This window comes from Rhineura floridana, chromosome 2 (genome assembly GCF_030035675.1).
Source record: "Rhineura floridana isolate rRhiFlo1 chromosome 2, rRhiFlo1.hap2, whole genome shotgun sequence".
NCBI classification, from domain to species: domain Eukaryota; kingdom Metazoa; phylum Chordata; class Lepidosauria; order Squamata; family Rhineuridae; genus Rhineura; species Rhineura floridana.
This window is the reverse complement of record NC_084481.1, coordinates 53,664,195-53,687,814: the sequence shown is the minus strand read 5'-3', so window position 1 is coordinate 53,687,814 and position 23,620 is coordinate 53,664,195. Positions and strand designations below refer to the sequence as shown.

At 41.5% G+C, this 23,620-nt stretch overlaps 1 protein-coding gene across 12 annotated transcripts in view; it reads left to right on the top strand.

Annotated features, from left to right (window-relative positions):
- MARCHF7 (membrane associated ring-CH-type finger 7) overlaps positions 1–23,620 on the top strand; it is a 45,548-nt gene that overhangs the window by 5,665 nt on the left and 16,263 nt on the right. For all 12 annotated transcript variants that reach the window (XM_061608678.1, XM_061608673.1, XM_061608674.1 and 9 more), the window contains 6 exons: positions 1,728–1,890; positions 4,968–5,126; positions 8,604–8,778; positions 9,389–9,553; positions 15,884–16,982; positions 17,456–17,625. In XM_061608678.1, coding sequence (XP_061464662.1) covers positions 1,738–1,890; positions 4,968–5,126; positions 8,604–8,778; positions 9,389–9,553; positions 15,884–16,982; positions 17,456–17,625 — 1,921 coding nt within the window. In that variant the 5' untranslated portion in view covers positions 1,728–1,737. The remainder of the gene's footprint in view (positions 1–1,727; positions 1,891–4,967; positions 5,127–8,603; positions 8,779–9,388; positions 9,554–15,883; positions 16,983–17,455; positions 17,626–23,620) is intronic.

Here is a 23,620-nt window from a genome sequence, read left to right as displayed (position 1 = left end):
CGGGCCGTTATCTTTCATGGTTCAAAGAAGCAGTTCTGGGGTGATATAAGAATGGAGTACCTGTTCCAGTTACTCAGTTTCTATTAACGATGACTATATATTATTTTTGCCCTGGCTTGAGTGTTTGACAAAACTTTCTTGTGTTTGAAAACATGAGACTTCATTACCTCAGACAAATGTGTACATTATGCCTTAACCTTTATAGTGGAAGGTTATCTACATGTTGATTCTTAATGTAATCAAAAAGTAAGAATGAGGAAGGTACTGAGGCCAGAAAAAGGAAGGAACTGGTTAAACACAACTGAATGCGTTCCAACCAGAAGAGCCTGCTTGATTAAACTTGTGTTACATTGTGGGGTGTGCACGTGCGCGCACACACATCATCAGTTGCATCTTCTCAGAAGTTAAAGGGAAGGGTAACAGGAAGGAAGGGAGAAGGAAATGTCTTAAAAATATGAAAGGGAACTTAGGCAGATCATTGCTATGTTTGTGATTGCTGTTGCTTGATGTAAATATGCTGAATGAGCAAGGAGAATTTACTTATGCAGGATTATGCATTCTCTGGTTGCCTTATGTGTGTGTACAAATGCTGGTACACTGACATTGCATATGTAGTGGTTGTGGAACCAGATTAAGCAAGAGACTAGGCATGTGTAATACCAGCCAGCAAGTTCTTTGTATGTACAGCAATGATTTGTGATTTTTCTAACTCGCCTACAGTTAACAGAATAAATAGTTCTCACAAGCCAGATGAACTTGTCTGCACATTTGTGAGTTAACTAAGTGCTGAGACAGCTCTCTGTGTTAGTTTTTTCTTGTTTTATTATGAAGTATCCTAGATTTCTAATAGGCTGCAGGCTTTGTTTACTGACAGGTTATTTACTTTCATGGTGACATCTCATAAACAGCTTTTGAGAGACTTATTACTAAAGTTTCATGAACTCTATCTTGGAACTTTAAGCAGAGTTTAAAACAGTGTACAAATTCTATGTAATTTCTTCTGAATTTGAAAATAGGAAGTGTTTTAATGTTGTAGCCTGGACTTGCTAAATAGCCAGGATAATAATTTTAATAACTTTACCAAAAGGTAACATTCTTCGTAGTGACCTTCCCTTCCTGCAACTTTATTGTGATACCTCAACAGTTATGGCTTTACTACTTTTGTGTGCCACATATTACAAAAATGTCTTGGGCCAATGATACCATGCCCATCAACTTTTTGAGGTTTACTTCTGGCAAGTGCTCACTTGTAGTTTTTAGCTATGGCTTGTCAAGCTTGTCAAGGAACATACTGGTTACTACAGTTTTAGGAGTGATGTCATCACAAATGTGTGCTCATTATTTTTATGATCAATAGGTAAAATTGTGTGGTAAGCTGGAGCCTACTTGACTAAAATGGAAACAGCTGTTGTCATTTGTACAATTTGAGGTATTGTGCTTCTCCCTATTAAAGCCCTCAAACTCTGTGCTACTTGTGTTGAACTGCAGTGCCTCTTCAAATACTGCCAGCAAATGTTATAGCACTGTCATCCTTTTTTGTTTGTGTTGCTGTGTAACAACTATAAGAAGGCAATATACATATTCTTTTTTTAAAAAAACAATCAAATAATTAAGAGGCTGCAGTTTATTTTCATGTTTCTGAGGCCTATATACTATCTCATGTGATCTTGTTTTGTGAAAGAGTACACTCCATTATCTAATTGGAAACCTGAATATTTGTTTCATAGTGTATAGAAAATGGAATCAAAGCCGTCAATAATTCCACGGAGGGTATCTACTCAGCCATCCAGTTCTCGAAGCGCTGGAACAGGAGCTGGAAATGGAGGAACCAGTTTAACTGACTCATATCTTACAAGAGAATCTTCACTGAGATTAGAACCTGGATGCCAGGTAAATTGAATGTGATGGTAGTATGTGCTCCATTCATCTTCAGCTGCTGAGCTTATGCTCTGAAATAAATGAGTGGATTTATTTACATGAAAAAGATAGAGCTCACTAGCATCGAGAACTACAACTAATCTATAACATGGTAAGATGTGATCATAATAAGATTTCCAAACACCCTTCTGAAGCCTTGATAGGGGTTTTTATGCCAGATCTTTTGTCATTTGCACTGTGTGAATGAGACGGATCTCTTCATGCTGTTCAAAAGCTATAATATTTAAAGAGAATATGTACTAGTTTTTTATAATGGGAACTTTTATATATTAAAATGTTGGCAGTATTGAAACAGAAGTAATTTCAGTAAACTTTTTACTGACAGTACAACTACCAAATGTACAATACTTTTGATTTGGACAAAGCTCCTTGAGTGATATGCAGTGCAAATGAGAAAAGATCATTGCTATTAGGCCTACAAAAAGTAGACTCTGATTATAAGTGTTGAATACAAATATTTCAAGGGAATAAAAGCTGGAATCTATTTTGGTACTAAGTGACAACTTTTAAGTTTGTTTGTCACACCAGAGTTCTCAACTTATAGTCTTATGAAAAACAAACAAGCACAAATCCTGCACTCCTTCTATAAAACAATGTATTCAGTTAAATCAATCCAGCTTTCTTGTGTAGTATGACTGCAGTGTATTTTCTAAAGAAAAAAATGTAAACACATAAAGGGTACTACGTTTTACTTTTTACTTGCTACTGTATAGTAATAAGCTCTCTTTTTATCAAGTGTTAACTCTGGTAAGCGTGCAGACTGTGCATCTCCTCCCTCCCAGGATGAGACTCTGCAATTAGGTATTGCCTCTTGTTCTTGGTGAATGAATATGGGGTAGGGTAGATTGGACTATTATCCTTCAGGGTGTTGGGGGCAGTGGCAAAACGTCCCCCCCACCTCAAACCTGGTGTAACCTGTGCTATGTAGTAGACAAATTTCCTCCCATAATGATGTCCCTTTTCTTTCTCCCATACTGGTGATGAGTGCTATTTACTCTTAAGAAAAATATAGTGCTGTTTTTAAATATGGTTGCAGCACCATCCTTGCATTCTGTCCTGATGTTGGCACTGGGTAGTCCGTTGAGCGACCCCATGAAGAGGTACAATGCATCTCAGAATTCATGGAGATAATTCTACCACTACCTCTTCCCAAGTTCAACACATAACCCTTCTTTATGCCCCTTCTTTTCCTTCCCCACCTGCTTGATGTGTTATTACTACAAGGCAGATGTGGTGTGTGCTTGGTACTTGCCAATACCAGCTGGCTTGTTTCCCTATCTTCATAATGAGGTGAACATTACTGTACTGCTGAAAAAAGATATCCTGTGGACATTATCTTAAAATATTTAATTGCCAACCTAATGTTCATATTCAGAATATTTATATGGTCTTGGAAATTTTCTTTAACTTTCCTTTATTTTCTGTATTCAATATGGCTGTTGAATTTCCAGGTGTAAACTTCTTAAGGTAGGTTTTGTGAAAACTACATAGTGCAGTATAGCTGCTTAGAAAAAACATTGCTCTAGAAAATGGTTTGCTTTCAGCTGAAGAGGTCTCAGGCAATTGTTTATGGATAGGTGTTAGGTGCTGTGTTTTAGCTAGCTTTTTTGAAAATTTTGCAGAAATAATCCTCTGAAAATAGAAATGCTTCTTGTACCTATTTTTAGCTTTAACATTTCTCTGTTAAGACTTACTTACAAAGCAAGGAGTTGGTAATGTTTCTTGTAACTAGGAGATGTAATTACTTGTGCTGCCATCCTGTGTACATTTTAGTTGGAAAATAAACCTTACTGAATTCATTGGGATTTTATTTTGAGTAAACATAGGCTCCTAGTAATGTTGTCTTTGAGCTCAAAATATAACTTCCTTAAAACATTTAAATGCACTTCTCCAAAGTGCTTCAATCAGCTTATATAAAGTAAAAATATAAATTTAAAAATCATACAAATCATCAGAGAAATCAGCCAAATATGAGTCAAAAAAGAAAACTTATGCAGTCCTTGCAGAGGTAGGCAAAGAATATAACTTCCTCACTGCAGTGGGCAAAGTGTTTCAAAGCTACAGAGACAATCTTTATTCCTAGATAGCTGTGCTAATCTGGCACCAGGCAGACAGAACAAGCCCTCAGTTTCAACTGGCATATGGACTTGTATAGGAAGAGGCAGCCTCTCATATTGGCCCCAGACTCTCAGGTCAAAAGCAGGAGTTTGCATTTGGTCTGGAAGTACACAGGCAGCCAGCGCTATTGGCAGAGCCCAAGCTTTATATAAGTGTTCCTCACAATATCTGTCAAAATTTCAGTCGAGTTTCAGGCCTGGTTTTGGCACAGAAACAGCCTTGGTCTCCCTGTATGATGACCTTTGTCGGGAGAGAGACAGGGGGAGTGTGACTCTGTTGATTCTCTTTGATCACTCAGCGGCTTTCGATACCATCTGCCATGGTATCCTCCTGGGGAGACTGGCTGAGTTGGGAGTGGGAGGTACTGCATTGCGGTGGTTCTTCTCCTACTTGGCAGGTTGCCTCCAGAAGGTGGTGCTTGGGGAACATTGCTCGGCACCCTGGACTCTCCAGTATGGGGTTCCGCAGGGGTCAGTTCTGTCCCCCATGCTGTTCAACATCTACATAAAACCATTGGGTGCGGTCATCCAGAGCTTTGGAGTGCGTTGCCATCAGTATGCTGATGACACGCAGCTCTATTTCTCCTTTTCATCTTCTTCAGGTGAGGCTGTCAATATGCTGAACCGGTGCCTGGCTGCGACAATTGATTGCATCATTTATTAAGATTGGATTGTGGCCCAAATCCTACTGGGTCCCTCATATTTAGTTATGATCTATGGTAAACCTAGAAAAGTAATTCCCCCATCCCCGACCCCCATAGTACAGAAGTTATTTCACATTATTCAAAATGTAATACTCTGGGCACAAACGTAGCTTTTATATGTTGAAACTGTAGAAGGTGATAGCCATAGAAGGACCTTGGCTTGATGGCTTGAACAGAAGCTTCAGAAGATAACTATATTACTTTGTAGGAATCCGGCCGCTTACATAGTTCCAGTAGAGACTGGGCAATTGGAGAAAGAGAAGCATATGAAAGCCCATGGAAGCTTCCAGCTTCGTCTCCAACTCACTACTCAGGAACACTTGATCGCCCATGGTCTGGAAGATTTTTGGGAAGCAGAAACAGACTGGTAAGAGCTGTTAACTCATCTCCTAAAGATAATGTTTTCGAGGTAGCTACCCAGACTGACTTATCATAAATAAGTTTCAAAGAGACATGTAAGCTTATATCAGTTATTTAGGCTTGTATTAAGCTACAGTGCAATTGCAGAAATGTAGCTTAATCTTAGGAATTTGAGATGCCTAGGATTTGCATTAGAAAAATTCAAACATCTATGAGTATTCATGCTTCGCCGCTTTGGGTTTTCTACAACTCTGTTTCACCGTCTTTTCCCATAAGTTTTGTTAGTTTTTATGTAACTATTGTTATCCTGCAATATTTTTCCTGTACCTATTTGAGCATGCTGTGATGCGTAAGGTTGAGTACAGAGGACCTGTTCATGCGCTCGCCTGAAGGAGCAGTTAGATTGGCAGGCATGAGAAAGAAGGCATTCTTGGGGTGGCATTGTATTTGTGGAACTCTCTCCCCTGAGAAGTACCCCCTCCCAGCTTGCTTACTAGGTGGGTCATAAATATTTATTTCAATCTGCTTTTAGTCAAAAAGTGTAGGTAAACTTTAAATTATTACTACGTGTGTTCAACTGTCTTTAGAGTGTGCTAGGATTGCTGGTGTAAAATGTTTTATTCTGCTGTTTTTATTCTGTTCTTTTAATTATATTATTGATATCTTGTATGCTGATTGTACACTGCCTTGAGGGAAAAATATATTTTGAAAGGTGGCAGAGAAAGCTGCAAAATAAGAGTACAACACATGCTTCCACAACTTTATCAGAAACATAAGAACATAAGAAGAGCCTGCTGTTCTCACAGTGGCCAACCAGGTGCCTGGGGGAAGCCCGCAAGCAGGACCCGAGTGCAAGAACACTCTCCCCTCCTGAGGCTTCCGGCAACTGGTTTTCAGAAGCATGCTGCCTCTGACTAGGGTGGCAGAGCACAGCCATCATGGCTAGTAGCCATTGATAGCCCTGTCCTCCATGAATTTGTCTAATCTTCTTTTAAAGCCGTCCAAGCTGGTGGCCATTACTGCATCTTGTGGGAGCAAATTCCATAGTTTAACTATGCGCTGAGTAAAGAAGTACTTTCTTTTGTCTGTCCTGAATCTTCCAACATTCAGCTTCTTTGAATGTCCACGAGTTCTAGTATTATGAGAGAGGGAGAAGAACTTTTCTCTATCCACTTTCTCAATGCCATGCATAATTTTATACACTTCTATCATGTCTCCTCTGACCCGTCTTTTCTTTAAACTAAAAAGCCCCAAATGCTGCAACCTTTCCTCGTAAGGGAGTCGCTCCATCCCCTTGATCATTCTGGTTGCCCTCTTCTGAACCTTTTCCAACTCTATAATATCCTTTTTGAGATGAGGCGACCAGAACTGTACACAGTATTCCAAATGCGGCCGCACCATAGATTTATACAACGGCATTATGATATCGGCTGTTTTATTTTCAATACCTTTCCTAATTATCGCTAGCATGGAATTTGCCTTTTTCACAGCTGCCGCACACTGGGTCGACATTTTCATCGTGCTGTCCACTACAACCCCGAGGTCTCTCTCCTGGTTGGTCACCGCCAGTTCAGACCCCATGAGCGTATATGTGAAATGAAGATTTTTTGCTCCAATATGCATAATTTTACACTTGTTTATATTGAATTGCATTTGCCATTTTTCCGCCCATTCACTCAGTTTGGAGAGGTCTTTTTGGAGCTCTTCGCAATCCCTTTTTGTTTTAACAACCCTGAACAATTTAGTGTCGTCAGCAAACTTGGCCACTTCACTGCTCACTCCTAATTCTAGGTCATTAATGAACAAGTTGAAAAGTACATAATTGTGGAAGTTCACTGTGAGTTGGTAAAACTATGTTTTAAGTCATATCTAATGTTCTTGAGTCCTTTTAATTTGGAAGACGTTAAAATTCAATTCTGATAAAATGTTATTTCACCCACACTAGATGAGATCTTCCTGTGTAAATTATAAAATAGTGGACTAGAGAAGGACTAAAACATGACACATTGATTGGCAATAGATAGAAGTAGGAAAGCAGGCACATGAATCCACGGGATAGGTCAGTGAAGTTCTTTAGCCAAAAGTGTAGCCATATTTTTTGTGAAAAATGGGTTCTGTAGCCACACTTTTTGAGAAACTCTTCAGTCTAGATCATTCTTCCACAGCCTAGTGCCCTCCAGATGGACCATTGTGGGGAACCTCTAACCTCTAATTAGGCCCATCAGGCCTTGGAAGTTGGCCTGGCAGACTGTTTTGGATGAACCATACCCACCTTTCCTATGCCTGATGCCAGGCACAGGAGAACTCAAGAATTCAGCACTTTACTGCCTCTTTCTTTGTCCTGCATAGTGACAGAAAAAGGCCCCTATGTCAAACGCTGATCGCAAAAGAAGAATGTGCCCCAATTCTTCCTTTGCAGCCATTGCTTCAACTTTCAATCACCTGATGTCATATGAAATCATCTCATTGACAGGTGGGTGGCCTTGCCCATCGGACAAAGTGATATCTGGAGGATTGATCACTTCTGGTTCTGGCCCTCTGGCCGGAACCAGTTTCCCACTGTTCTGGACAGTGGTCAGGGATGATGAGAGTTATAGCCCAGAAACATTTGGAGGGCACCAGGTTGGGGAAGGCTGGTCTGATTCTTCAACTTGTGGTGAAGCTTGCAGTTGGCAATGATTATGTATATGTTTCTATTTCTCAGTAATATTTATAAGTCCTCACAGTTGCCTCAACAGTATATAAAAAATAGAGGCTTATACTTCAGCATTTCTATTTTCAAGACAGAAAACAGTAAGGAGGAACAAAGCTGGGTGATGGTAAACAAGATGAAGCTTAATACGCTTACTGGATGGAGATGCTACCCATTCACCCTCACCCACTGTGTCCCCTGACTTGTCCCTGACCCCAGCAGTCCATGCAATATGGGTATGCATTGGAACAGGCTCTGCTCTATATATGTGTCCTTCAGTGTATATGGATTGGGGCGGGCCTGCTGTCCCCGTCATGTGATTATTAATCATGTAATTGAAAAAGAAAAGGCCTTCAGGGTCTTCTGAAAATACTGTAACAGAAATTATAATGTACATTTGGTGCTTTTATGAAAAAGTATGTTTGTTATATGAGTCAGTGTTATACTGTGCTCAGGCGGCTGCTCATGCACACACATATGCTCCCATATCTGAAAATGATCACAATGTGATAGGTTCATAACAATTGGAGGAAAAAAAATCTACTTGAATTCTCGGTGGTGTTAAAGAGGTTGTGTATATCTTAAAACGGGGGGGGGGAAGATTGCCAATAAATTATTAAAGATATGGTTAAATAAGTAAGGATAAGCCTTTTTCAAACTCTTTCATATAAGCCCATTTCACTATATAACCCAAGCATTTTCACTCTGTTTTTTATTTAATCTTCTGCTAGCTTATTTTTATAAAGCTTAATATTTTGCAGAAAGATTAACTTTTTAAAACATTGTTTGTAGTCTACATCTTCATCTTCACATCTTCCATCTTCGTGGTTTGGCGAATCTGAAAGAACTCAGGGACCATATTCTTCAAGAATGCATAACCAGCAACAGGATACTGATTCTAAGAGACCTAAACTTTCTTATACAGCTACCTCTGGTGTGAGAAGTAATGGTTTAAACACAATTTCAGGTAAGTGATGTGGTAAAATGTATAAAATGATGTGTATTTTTGTTATAGACTGAAGCTAGCTTTGTCTGTTTTATCAGATGCATAAGGTATTAGATACTATTATATATAAAATAGTCCCTAAAATGGCTACTTTGGGGCAATGAAGTATATAATCTTTTATTCCAAGGTCAGAGTTTCTTGTATAGAGTGGTTTTTACTGACCGTGAAGTAATATATCTTATAAAACTGTACTAGAAAATTAGTACATCCCAAACTTTTAAATATGGTGGGCAGACTGTGGATGACTTACCATTTTCTGAGATAAACACAATCAAATTTTGGTTACCTTATGGAAAACTGTTCATTTCCAACTTAGAAATTGTTTGGATAATACTTCTCTCCCCTTGCCTCCTCATCTCTGTGCTCAATGAGATCAGAATACAGTTTCTGGCTCAAGCCCTTCTCAGATGCTCCCCTGACAGCACATAGACATAACAATATTGTTGCACATAATGTTCAGAAGAGAGAAGTGTCTTCCAAACAGGCCTAAGATCATGGCAGTAAATGTTGAGTGTTTTAAAATATTTAGCAAGGAAGCAGGAATATATCAGTTTTAACTTTTATATTTTAGATTCCCCATGGAGATACGGTGATGTGCCCAGATCTTCATCTATGGTACTTGGATCATTAGGAACTGAACTTGTAAGAGAGAGGAGAGAACTGGAAAGAACAGACCCATCTGTTAGTAGTCTTGTGGACTGTAGTCGCAGAAATGGAGATTTCTCATCTTCATCATGTATGTATTGGAAACAAAACAATTTTCAGGCACGTTATGTTTGATTCCATTTATAATGTTTACAGTCTGTTACCTGTTTTGCTTTGATGAAGTCACTGTTCTTGGTGCAGAGCTAATTGGGTTCCTTTGTGAAGAAGGGCAGGACAGAAATTTAATAAAATGAATTAACTAGTATGGTGGGTTATAAAGTCACTAATTGTCAGGACTCGAGAGCCTGTATGGTGGTTAGAGTTTTGGATTATAACCTGGAAGAGTAGGGTTCAAATCTCTGCTCAGCCATGAAGCTCAGTGGGTGACCTTGGACCAGTCACTGCATCTCCACCTAACTTACCTCACAGGGGTTGTTGTGAGGACAACGTGGAAAGGGGGAGAAACATGTAGGCCACCTTGAGCTCCTTGGGTGAAAGATGGGATATAAGTAAATAAAATAAGTCATCATGGCAAAATTTTAGTTAAAGAATCCCCCCCTTTAAAAGCAGCAGTCCTCCATGGTTTCTCCTTGTAAGAGTTTAATGTAAGACATTATTACTGGCTTAATGTATTGGGCCAGTTGCTTTTTTAATATCCACTCGTATTATTTATTATGTTTGTCCTGCCCTAGTCCTATAACTAGTTTTCCCTAATAAAATAGCTTTACTGAACAGTACTAAACATGTGGCTTCCACAATGTGCACTGTCTGTCTCCAGGGATGCATTTGTAGGAAGAACGTGTGCACGACCTAAAACTTTCATGGACACAGTAGCAACTACCCAGACTTTATTCCTACAGGGTTGAAAAGTATTACTGCTGCAGTTGAAGTACCCACTAGAAAAAAGCTATGTCTATATATGTGGATGGCCTATTGTCATGCTTTACATACTCTAGAATATAAACAACCATTTTAATCTATTTACTGCCTCCATATTTATTGCCTCATTTGTCCAGTGCAGCAAAAAAGTAATCATTTTTTTGTTAAATTCCACTGAATGAATCCCACCCTCCCATAACTGCTTATTTGTTTTTAATTTATTCATAAACATTATTTCCTAAATCTTCCTCTTCCAGAGGTCTGTTTGTAACATGTCTGTTTTGCACAGTTTTGCTATTACCCTTTCAGCAGATACTTGATATTACCTAGAAGCATTGTTGAGCAGTCTAGATGTAAATTGGCACCTTTTATTTCTCTGCTTGCTTACTTGAAGTTTCTCCAAAAATCTATAACTATACCATTGTTGTTATGTGCCTTCAAGTTGATTACAACTTATGGCAACCCTATGAATCAATGACCTCCAAGAGCATCTGTCATGAACCACCCTGTTCAGATCTTGTAAGTTCAGGTCCTTTATGGAATCAATCCATCTCTTGTTTGGCCTTCCTCTTTTTCTACTCCCTTCTGTTTTCCCCAGCATTATTGTCTTTTCTAGTGAATCAGATCTTCTGATGTGTCCAAAGTATGATAACCTCAGTTTCATCATTTTAGCTTCTAGTGACAGTTCTGGTTTAATTTGTTCTAACACCTAATTATTGGTCTTTCGCAGTCCATGGTATGTGCAAAGCTCTCCTCCAACACCACATTTCAAATGAGTTGATTTTTCTCTTATCTGCTTTTTTCACTGTCCAACTTTCACATCCATACATAGAAATCGGGAATACCATGGTCTGAATGATCCTGACTTTAGTGTTCAGTGATACATGTTTGCATTTGAGGACCTTTTCTAGTTCTCTCATAGCGGCCCTCCCCAGTCCTAGTCTTCTTCGGATTTCTTGACTATTGTCTCCATTTTGGTTAATGTCTGTACCGCAGAATCCTTGACAAGTTCAATGTCCTCATTGTCAACTATAAAGTTACATAAATCTTCCGTTGTCATTACTTTAGTGTTTTTGACGTTGTAGTCCTGCTTTTGAGCTTTCCTCTTTAACTTTCATCAGCATTCTTTTCAAATTGTTACTGGTTTCTGCTAAGAGTATGATATTGTCTACATATCTTAAATTATTGATATTTCTCCCTCCAATTTTCACATCTCCTTCATCTTGGTCCAATCCCTCTTTCCGTATGATATGTTCTGTGTACAGATTAAACAAATAGGGTGATAAAACACACCTCTGTATCATACCCTTTCCAATTGGGAACCAGTCGGTTTCTCCATATTCTGTCCTTACAGTAGCCTCTTGTCCAGAGTATAGGTTGCGCATGAGGACAATCAGATGCTGTGGCACCCCCATTTCTTTTAAAGCATTCCATAGTTTTTCATGATCTACACAATCAAAGGCTTTGCTGTAATCTATAAAGCACAGGGTGATTTTCTTCTGAAATTCCTTGCTCCGTTCCATTATCCAACGTATGTTTGCAATATGATCTCTGGTACCTCTTCTCTTTCTAAATCCAGCTCGGACGTCTGGCATTTCTCGTTCCATATTTGATAAGAGCCTTTGAATTTTGAGCATTACTTTACTTGCATGGGATATTAAGGCAATAATTCGATAATTACTGCATTCCCTGGGATCCCCTTTGTTTGGAATTGAGATATATATTGAACGCTTCCAGTCTGTGCGCCATTGTTTAGTTTTCCATATTTCTTGACAAATTTTTGTCAAAATGTGGACAGATTCAGTCTCAGTAGCTTGTAGCAACTCTATTGGTATGCCATCTGTTCTTGGTGATTTGTTTCTTCCAAGTATTTTAAGAGCAGCTTTTACCTCAGATTCTAAAATTTCTGGTTCTTCATCATATGGTTTCTCTGTGAATGAATCTGTCATCCTTGCATCTCTTTTATAGAGTTCTTCAGTGTATTGCTTCCATCTTCCTTTTATTTCATCTCAGTCAGTCAGTGTGTTTACCCGTTGATTATTCAACATCCCTACCCTTGGTTTAAATTTCCCTTTCATTTCTCTACTCTTTTGGAATAGGGCTCTTGTTCTACCTTTTTGTTGTCCTCTTCTATTTCTATACAATAACTATTGAAATAGTTTTCTTTGTCTCTATGTACTAGTCGCTGTATTGTTTCATTTAGGGTGCTGACCGTGTTTCTATCTCCTTTTGCTTTTCTTCTCTCTTTAACCATTTTAAGAGTTTCTTTAGTCATCCATTGAGGTCTTTCTCTCTTTTTAACGAGAGGTATTGTATTTTTGCATTCTTCCCTGATCATGTCTCTGACTTCATTCCATAGTTCTTCTGGTTCTCTGTCAACTAAGTTTAAAGCCTCAAATCTGTTCCTTATTTGATTTTTATATTCTTCTGGGATGTTATTTAAATTGTATTTTTGGCATTATGATTGCTTTGCTGTTCTTCTTTAGCTTTACTCTGATTTTCGATACAACCAGTTCATGATCTGTACCACAGTCTGCTCCTGGTGTTCTTTTTGCAGAAAGTATGGAACTTCTCCATCTTCTGTTTCCAGTTATATAATCAATTTGATTCCTATATTGATGTCCACGTGTACAGTCGTCTTTTTGGTTGCTCAAAAGTGTTTGCAAGAAACGAGTTACTGGCTTCAGAGAATTCAATAAGTCTTTCTCCTGCTTCATTTCTGTCTCCTTAAGTCCCATTTCCCCACAATTCCTCGTTCTTCTCTGTTCCCTCCTTTTGCATTCCAGTCCCCCAAGATTATCATCACATCATCACACCACCTCCACCACCCTTCCCAGTGGGACTGCTGCCTGGCAGACGTGCCTCCTGCAGGACCAGGTCCCAGGTACCCAGCCAGCTGTGACTAATTTCCATCACCTGTCCCTCTTGGGAGGGATACATAAGCCGGCTGGCTGAGGTGGCCTGGGTTTTTGTCTTTTGTTTTGTTTTTCTTCTTCTTTTGGGTGCCATTGGTTTTAGCTATGGGTGGGTTTGGTTTCATTTTATATTGTAGTTCTTGGGTTTTTATGTAGTTTGTATGTTGTGTTTTACTTTATCTTGTACGCCGCCTAGAGTGGCCGCTTGTGCGGCCAGATAGGCGGCCTAGAAATAAAATTTATTATTATTATTATTATTGGTGTGTGATCAATTTCTTCCTGTACTTCTGCGTAAAATCTCTCCAATTCTTCTTATTCTGCATTTGCCGTTGGAGCGTAGACTTGGATGATGGTTATGTGAATAGGTTTCCTGTTCAATCTCATTGATATCACTCGTTCAGACCTTGTGTTGTCCCTCCTAATTTATTTATTTATTTTATTTAATTTCATTTATAAACCGCCCATAGCCGATGGCTCCCTGGGCGGTGTACAACATACAATAATACAATAAATGAACAAAATCACAGATAAAAATACAAATTCATAATAACACTAAATGATATTAGCATAGCTAAAACATTAAAACAGTAAAATACATAGAAATATATTAAGATGCCTGGGAGAATAGGAAGGTTTTAGCCTGGCGCCGAAAGGATAGCAGTGTAGGCGCCAGGCATACCTCCTTGGGGAGACTGTTCCACAATTCGGGGGCCACCACCGAAAAGGCCCTAGATCTTGTCATTACCCTCCGAGCCTCTCGGTGAGACGGTACTCGGAAGAGGGCCTTAGATGTCGAACAAAGTGTACGGGTAGGTTCATAGCGGGAGAGGCGTTCCATCAGATATTGCGGGCCCACACCGTGTAAGGCTTTATAGGTCAATACCAGCACCTTGAATCTGGCCCGGAAACAAATCGGCAACCAGTGCAAACGGGCCAGAACAGGTGTAATATGTAAAATTGCTTTTGCTACATCACTTTTCACTATTAAAGCAACCCCGTTTCTCCTTGATTTCTCATTTCTTGCATAAAATATTTTGTAGTTGCCTGATTGTAATGTCCCATTCCTATCCATTTTAATTCACTCATGCCAAGTATTGTAATGTTGATACGTTCCATTTCTTGCTTGACAATTTCTAACTTTCTCTGGTTCATGCTTCTCACATTCCATGTTCCTACTGTGTGCGTCATACAACTCTGGACTCTCCTTTTGCATCTGTGTGCATCAGCCTCTGGGCTTCCTTTTGGCTTTGACCCAGCTGCGTCATTAGTCACAGCACTACTCGTACTTGTCCTTTGTTCTTCCCCAGTAGCTCGGTGAGTGCCTTCTGATCTGGGGGTCTCATCTTCCAGCACTATCTCGTGTTGCATTTTGGATACTCTGTTCATAGGGTTTTTGTGATAAGAGGTATTCAGAGGTGATTTACCATTGTCTTTCTCTGAGTTTCGATGCATCTTAGTCTGGTGTCTCAGCTTTGACCATTTCGCCTTGGGTGCCCCTGCTAGGAGTTTTTCTTAAGCTTTATACTAATTATATTTTTCAGAGTCTTGTCACACACACTTCACCATTTCTCATTAGTAATAACATTATATTCACTCACACAGTTGTACCTTATCATATTAGTTGTATCACCACCCTCTACAGCTAAATCTTAGACCAGGGTGAGGAATCTCTGACCTATGGGCCAATACTGACATGGAACCAAAGAAGCAGGATTTAACCTCTACTCATCAGCTGATGAGCAGAGAGTTCAGTCCTGGTTGGTGCTGCTTCACCAGCACATTTCTACAGGGAACATGCTGGTGAATCAGATCCCCACCCTCTCCCCACAAGTTAACTTTTTGACAGGTGGGTGGGACTGCCCACCTGTCAGTCATCTGATGTCATCATGTAAACTTTTTTGTTGTCTTGAGAAGACTAACTTTTTAAAAGCTATTAAGCTTCTTGTCACTCTCTCTTATCTAAATGGTGATACTATGGATAGTATCCAAATCTATACGTGGAGTAGACCCATTGAAATTAATGGGCATGGCTCATTTAAGTGGGTCTACTCTGAGTAGGAGTGTTGGATTCAACCCTGTCCTATTAAGACGGTCACTTGGGTGAAGATTGTGATGGAAAGCAAGCAGATAGTTTTAGATTTGGAATATATTGTATAGTGGAATGATTGCAAATCATTTTAAATTTTATTATTCTTCAAAGATCTTACTCCTGTTTTTAACTGGTTCTTTTTATAAAGGTGAAACACAATCCCCACAAACTCTTATAGTATTACAATGTTTTTTTAAAAGATTAAAGTCTAGCTAGAATAACATTAAAGTAATGTGGCTGGATTTTTGACATTGATCTGTTTGCCACTGTATTTGCAAATGAAGAAATATTAGTTTGTATCTGCATCTTTGATAAGAGTTGCAACCATATTCTAAGCAAAACAAAGGTTGCAGTTCTGGCACGCTTATGTGACAGTAAGTCCCACTAAATTCAGTGAACTTACATCTGAGTAAACATGCATAGGATTTGGCTGTAAGAAATGCACTTCCTGCAGTCTAGTTAATAATTCATGTTTGGTTAGTCTAATCTGTATAACAGTATTTCACAGTTATCTTTTTTGTATTTCTTGTTATGGTAGATCTTCAGGAAAGATCTACTCCTTCATATGCACAGGGAGCAAGACCAAAAGAGAACTCATTGAGTTCTTTGAGGCTGAACACATCCATGAACCGCCAGTTGCCTTCTGAACATCAATCATCATTACTCTCTAGAGACCATAGCTGGAATTCAAGATCTAACTATGTCCCAAGAGAGGTAGAATCTTCTGAAAGGAATATACAGCCAGATTTTACCCTTGGTGCCATGAGAAGTGGAACCAGTTCCTCAAGCAGTTCTGAAAGAATTATGCCATCCCAAAGGTCACTAAGTGAGCCTCCTGCAGATACTGAAGGAAGACGTACGACAAGACACTTGTTGTCTCGTTTAGCTTCTAGTATGTCATCAACATTTTTCTCAAGAAGATCTAGCCAAGACTCATTGACTTCAAGACCAGAAGATTCATCTGCTCCAAGAGCTCAGTCTTCTACCCAAGCTAGTGCTACTAACACAGCTACAACTTCTGAAGGTACAGAAGCGCAGGCTCCTGATGTTTCTCAGGGATTTAGCTTTCTTAGAAGACGATGGGGTCTGTCAGGTGTTTCATCAAATCCTAGTTCTGATTCAGAAGCTGAAAGTTACAGAAATGATTCTGAAAGTAGAAATTCGGGATCATGGCTGTCATCTTCTCTGAGGAACAGGTGTACACCTTTGTTTTCCAGAAGGCGAAGAGAAGGAAGAGATGAAACTGCAAGAACCTCTACCTCTGAAACACCTGCTAGATCACTGCATCTTTTCAGGAGAAGAGAATCTGGTGGGGAGGTATCTCTAGAAGTACAAAATGAATCCCTCAGGCCTGCTGCTAGGCCACTGACACCTACAGTACCTAATGGTGCTACATCTGTTGCCTCTGGGCCAGATTCAGTGCATGGTAGAAGAAATTCAGGAATATCAGGAATGTTTCCTGGTTCTCTCTTCCGGTTTGCAGTGCCCCCAACTCTGGGGAACAACTTATCTGACAATGTTATGATAACTGTAGATATTATTCCTTCAAGTTGGAATCAGCCTGATGGACAAGAAGATGACAAGTCCAAATTACCATCTTCAAGAGACCCTGAAAGGCTTCAAAAAATTAAAGAGAGGTAAAAGTGCTATTTCTGTAACTTGTTAATAAAGTTTTAAATGAATTATAAAACTGATACTATATACCAACAGACTTTCATCTTTCCTTTGGGAATATTGGCTTGGATTCTAAGTTGCTCCTCCATTCAAATGGGAGGGGGGTAATTTTTTGCCAACTTCCTTTCATCTACATCCCTGCACACCATTCCTAATGGTCCCCAACCCCCAGGAGCTCACTTGGGGGATGTGTATGGGGCTGCAGAAGGAAGAAGAAGGCAGGAAAGCCCCATTCAATGAACATCACCTCTTTTCTATTTATGCAAGGAAAGCTGGGATCCACAGCAATGTTCCTGCTTATGTTATATAGGATCTCTATATAAATGGTCTGTCTTGAATTGCATTTATTACTTTGGTTGGGGAAAGTTATGTCATTATTGTCTTTGTGTGAATGTGTATTCCAGTTTGTCTTGTGTAACAACTGTTTACTCCTTAGTCTCCTTTTAGAGGACTCAGAAGAGGAGGATGGAGACTTATGTAGAATTTGTCAGATGTCATCTACATCGGCTACTAACCTCTTAATAGAGCCATGTAAATGCACTGGAAGTCTGCGGTATGTTCACCAGGAGTGTATGAAAAAGTGGCTACAGTCCAAGATTAACTCAGGTAAGGTAGCTTCTCTTTAGTAAAGTCTTTCAGGAAAAAGATAGTTGCTTTGATCCTGAGTTGCCCTTCCATGGACTGAAGACTTGAAAGGGATGCAAAGAAGTGGCAGTTTTCACAGACCCCTCCTGATCCCTGGCATCACTTTCCATGCTGATCCAGAGGGTCCCTCAGCCCACTGGAGCAGATTTTTGGATGGCACAGGGAGAAGAAGGAATCTGTGAAAATTGTCCCTTCATTCTATTAGTGGGGGTGTTCTGTGACTTGAGTTCCACTCCTGGGAATATAGGAGCCAAGCCATTATTTCTAAAATCTGTAAAAATGATGTGAACTTGACTCTGTAGTTGACATTCGGGGTCAAACATGCAGATGCGTGTAACAGAAGCTTAAGAGCTGTTTTCTTCGGGGGATGTTTTAACACTTTCCCTGCTTACTGCTTCTGTACTCTGGCCCTTCCAAACCTGCCATTGAGCTTTCACTAAAGATGTGTATGTGTATAAAGGAGCTCTACCTTCAGATTTGTCTAGTCTAAGGGCTATACCTCAGTGCTAGAGCACATATTTTGCATGCAGGTTCAATTCCTAGTAGCTTCAGGTAGAGCTGGAAAGGCTCATGCCACTGCCATTTAGTGGCTATGATACTGAACTAGATTACCCAGTGGTCTGACTTGGCTTAAGGCAGCTTCCTGTTTCTAACTACATGGGTAAGTTTAGAACAGATTTACCCTGGAGAATTAATGCCCATGAGTAGTGTATAACCCATGGTAGTGTATAATTTCCTATATCTGGCTACCTTTGGCTCTTTTGTAGGACAAGCTGAATACCTTCTTTTTTTCAACCTTTGGACAGTTGAGATCTGTAGTGTTTGTGCTGATGAGAGTATTGTATCATGATTGTGATATATTTGTATTTTACAAATGTTATCAGCTCTGAGGCCTTTTGACAAAGTGTGGAAAAGAAATTATTTGAATTGGGGATGGGGAACCTTTTCAGCATGACAGGCCAAGATCGTTATCTCCACAACCCCACAGGCCAAGTTTGGCAGGTGGGTAGGGCCGTCCACTTGCCAATCAGCTGATGTCAAGTGATGACAGTGCTTTTGAAGTGCAATTTCAAATGGTTTCGATTGAAACCTCTTGGAAATATACTACAAAGTGAAAGCCACGCCTTTACCCACTTCCCACTTGACATCACATATGATGTCAGAGGCAGGGTGTGGTTTGGGGAAAACAGCCTTGCTGGCCAACTAGGACTCCTGCTGAGCCTCATTAGGACCACAGGCTGAACTTTTTCTCCCCCTGCTTTAAATAGATAAAAATAAATGGTTATATTTAGAAGATCGGATGTTAAGCATCACCTCAGGATGGTGAGGTGAGGTTAGCAGAGGATTTCCTACCCTTGAAGAAAAATATTTTGGGCAGAATGGGATATGCATTTGCAGCTTAAAGAACCACAATGGGTCTGAGAATTTGTCTTTGAGAACAGTTCCACAACTGCTTCATCCATGAAAGTTGGGGGTAGTTGACAGAGAAAAAGGCTACTTTTCCACCATTTTAGGTGGCACTTTTTGTTCTCTTAGTCCATATTTTATTCATCAGTTACAATAATGCCTTTGATGTATAAATACGTGTGCATGTGTTTTGGCACAATGTGGCCACATTATAATGCCTAACAATCTGCCTTCCTACTTTGACCTGATTTCCTGTGAAGGCATTCATGTGGCCACAGGTACCCTTGTTAGTGTGGAACTATCACCAGAAGATAGTGCCATTTTTGTCTTTCATTATTAACTGCCCATGTATGGAAAGCTGCATGTTCCTTATATAGCTAGGGATGCTCAATATCTTACTTCATGTGCAGCTTCTGGACTAATGTGTGGATTGGAATGTAGCTATTCATTGGATTTCAAACTTCTCCAAATGTTGTGAAGAAGGTCTACGGTCAAACCATATCAAAATACATTGAGAAAGGCACATTTTGATAGAATTAAGTTTACATTCTTATTTAAATGGGAATTTTTGTATAGGTTTTTTAAATGTAAAATTAATGTAGAAACAAGATAGAAAAGACTTGGGTGTGAACATAGTCACATGTGAAAGTGACATGGATTAGGAATAGATCGATTCCTCCATCCCTGCATATCCTACTAACTTCTGGCGGCCAGAAGCAATTTTTTATAAAGAACCTTTTTGAACAATGTCAGTTTCTTCTGGATACCTACTTACGTTCCTGTTTACCTATTTATATTAATTTATGATATACTCAATATTTTCCTAAGATTCCATTAAGAAGAATTTAGTAAGTGAACTGTGAAACAGATGAGCCATAGAAGCTTGCAAGTGAGACATCTGGCTGTTTGATCACTGGTTCCACTGTACTCCACCATGAAGGATTTGTTTTTTATTTATGGCTCACAGTTGTGTATATATATATAGTGCCTTGCAAAAGTAATCAGACCCCTGACCAAATGCTTTCATATTACTGAATTACAAATTGTACATTGTAATTTTGTTTTGTATTATATTTTATTTGGAATCCCGTTCCGTGCCCGGTACTTGCCGGGCAAAGGGGCGAGTTTGCGGCCGCAGCCGAAGCCCAGGCCGCCATCAGGGGTGTGTGTATGTGCATGCGGCGCGCCGTCGTGACACACAGAAAGGAGGCGGGGCGGCTGAAGGTCATTTAAGGCCACTCCACCAGCCTCCCTCCTTTGAATTTTGGCAGCAAGGCCTGCAAGGGCAGTGAGGCCTTGTGGTGGCGGCTGCGGCGAGGCGCGGGAGGCCTTCCGGCGCCAGTGAGGTGAGGGAGGCCTTCCAGCTGCGGCGAGGCCTTTGATGCGCCGGCCTTGCGGCGGCGGCGGGGCATGGTAGGCCTTCCAGCCGCGGCGAGGCGCGGGAGGCCTTCCAGCCGTGGTGAGGCCTTTGATGCGCTGGCTTGCGGCGGCGGCAGCAGTAACAGGAGGCCTTGTACAAGGCCTGGCTGAGGGAGCCCTACAGCGGCAGGGCCTTTCTGGGCCAGCAGTGGATGCGAGGCTTCAAGGAGGCCTCGCGGCACAGGCGGGAGAAGCTACTCCGAGGCTTCAGGGGGAAGCTGGTGGCTCAGTGAAGCTGGGTGGCGACAGCAGAAGCAGCGGCGATCCTTGTTAGTGGAAGCAGCTCGGGACCCCATTGGGCAGCCAGGCCTTTGCATGCAGCGGCGGCGGTGGCGATCCCTCATCTTCTCAGTAGAGGCGCAGTAGCGGCGGCGGTGAGGCACGACAGCGACCCGGGGAGTGGCACAGCAGGCACTCAGGCCAGGACATTTAAATTTGTTTTCGTGAGCTCTTACTGGGGGGGAGGCTAGTGCTAAGGGATGGTCAAGCGGGCCTCAGGCCCCCACTGCCGACTTTAGCAGAATAGTAGAACAGGTAAAGCTGGGGTGGTGGTAACATAGGTAAAGCCTGGGCGGTAGCAGCGCAGGTAAAGCCTGGGCGGTAGCAGCGCAGGTAAAGCCTGGGCGGTAGCAGCGCAGGTAAAGCCTGGGCGGTAGCAGCGCAGGTAAAGCCTGGGCGGTAGCAGCGCAGGTAAAGCCTGGGCGGTAGCAGCGCAGGTAAAGCCTGGGCGGTAGCAGCGCAGGTAAAGCCTGGGCGGTAGCAGCGCAGGTAAAGCCTGGGCGGTAGCAGCGCAGGTAAAGCCTGGGCGGTAGCAGCGCAGGTAAAGCCTGGGCGGTAGCAGCGCAGGTAAAGCCGTAGGAGCGCAGGTACAGCTGGGTGGTGTGTGTGTGTTTGGTGCACTGAGTGGGGCAGCTACATGAAGTGGAATTTTATCCTACCTAAATGTCCCTTGTGTATGTCTCAAGGATGTGCCTCGTACCTGTTTGCAGATGCCCAACAGTGGAACAGAGCCAATGCACTTCATGCACTGGTATTGCGATGATTATTTTACCATTTACAGGGATCTCGGACCCTGGAGAGGGAGGATTGTAGCTCAGTAACAGATCACTTGCTTTGCATGCAGAGGGTCCCCAGGTGCAGCCCTCAGCGCCTCCAGTTAGGGCCTGGAGATACTTCTATTGGGGTCCCCTTCCCATTACAGAAAGCAGAATAGGAATAGACTCCTTTTCTTGATAGTGAAGTGTATTTTTAGTTTAAACTAAATGTTACTTTTCAGTTACCAATTACCTAGAGAGGTAATGGGCTATCTGACTCTGGGGGCATTCCAGGAGCAGCTGGACAGCCATCTGTGGGGATGCTTTTATTAAGGGATATACTGAGAAGGCCATTCCCCTTCCACACTGTTTTTGCAAACCAGGAAAGTTCAGAGAAGGGGTTAGTCAATTAGGGAGAACTTGAGGAGATGAGAGGGGCAAAAAAATTTGCCTGCACTCCCGCACCCTCCTGCTGCCTGTGGGCACCACTTGTTTTTGCAGAATACCCTAGAAAGATGCTCTGTCATAACGTAGCGGCCATTTGGATAGAAGCAATGCAATGTAATTACGAAGAGCAGAGGCTTTTGGAGGAGGGCGGGTGGCAGCCGGAGACAGAAAGGAGGCTGCAGGAGCCAGTAGGGATCCCAGTTAGTGCTGCAACCTCACCTCCAAAACTACCTCAACTCCAAAATGCAAAGGGAGCTCATCCCCTCTGTTTCACTGTCAAGCTTCCCCTCCCCAAATACGTTTTTCAAAACCCAGGTAAAAATATATGAACCTTTCCATCAGTTAAGTCCCATAAACCTCTGTCCTAAGACCCATTTAATCTGTGATATTCTGAGTAAACATACATAGGATGCTGCTGTATGCGTGCAATCACATGCACCCTTCCGGGGGAAGAAGTAACGATACACTTGGGGATTTTCTCATAAGTAAGTATGCATAGAATTGGTCCAATTCATATTTCTCTGAGTAAATTATTTAAACTTAATGGAATTCTTTTCAGTAATCACGTGCAGGCTGCACATTTGCTTGCATCTTCTCTTTAGCTAGTTTACAAACTGGTCTGTAGATAAGGTGGCCACCTTTTTTACAGGCCTCTAGTCCTGTGCTTTTAAGAGTCATTTGATCTGCAGACATTAGAAGATGACATTGCTCAACTCCATGCCATCTAATAACTGCTGAATACGAACCTGCAATTAAAGGCACAACAACAAGCCAGAAGGATATGTGGGGCCAGGGCCCCTCAAAGGAGTGGGAAGCAGCCCCCAGCAGAGGCTGCTCAAGAAAAGTGTCCCTTCCCAGCTACGCTCAAGGGCTATGAACCTTGCTTTCAGACTGTCCAGTTATGGGGAGACTCATTTTATGATGTGGTTTTTCTTTATTTTCCGGATCCTGTACCGTGGCCCCCGGCTCACCCTTATGGCCAGCAATCTTAAATCAGTCTTAGGTATGGACGCACTGGTCCAGAGGACAATTGATGAAGACGTACAGTTGGGCAGGGTTATTGGCCCCTTCCCATCATCCCCTACCTCTGCTCTCTCAGTGCCCCCCCCCGTATAGTGCCCAAAGTGGCAGTGGGCAAAGTCTACCTGATTCACCATCCGTCATACAAGTGGGGTCAGCAGTGATGCCTTTTGGGCAAGTGTGGCAGCTAATCTGCCTGCATTGCCACCTGTTACACACGGTGGATTTTGAGCTACTGAGTTTTGCCCTTTAAGTCAACTATGCAGCAGAGCATTACCTATGGGCTGCTGTATTCTTGCATGGAGCACTTCAGCCCCTTCTTGGAAGGGACAGTCAGGAGACGAGAGGGCTCAGAAGCAGTGGGGCACTACTTTCATGATTTACAGTTCACGGGTAGGGCAGACTTTGGGTGCATGTTAGTACCTGATGGCACAGTTTATAGCGTAGCTATGAACTGGGGGTTTCCTTTGGCAGCTGGGGAAATGGAGGATCCTGCCCCAGTGTTCACCTTCCAGGGTATTAAGATTGACTTTTGGACCCAGGGCTGCAGGCTGCCCGGGAAAAGCTTGAACTGTTGCAGATCAAGATCCTGGAGTTTTCAGGGGCTGGGGAAGGTGTTTGTTTTCTGC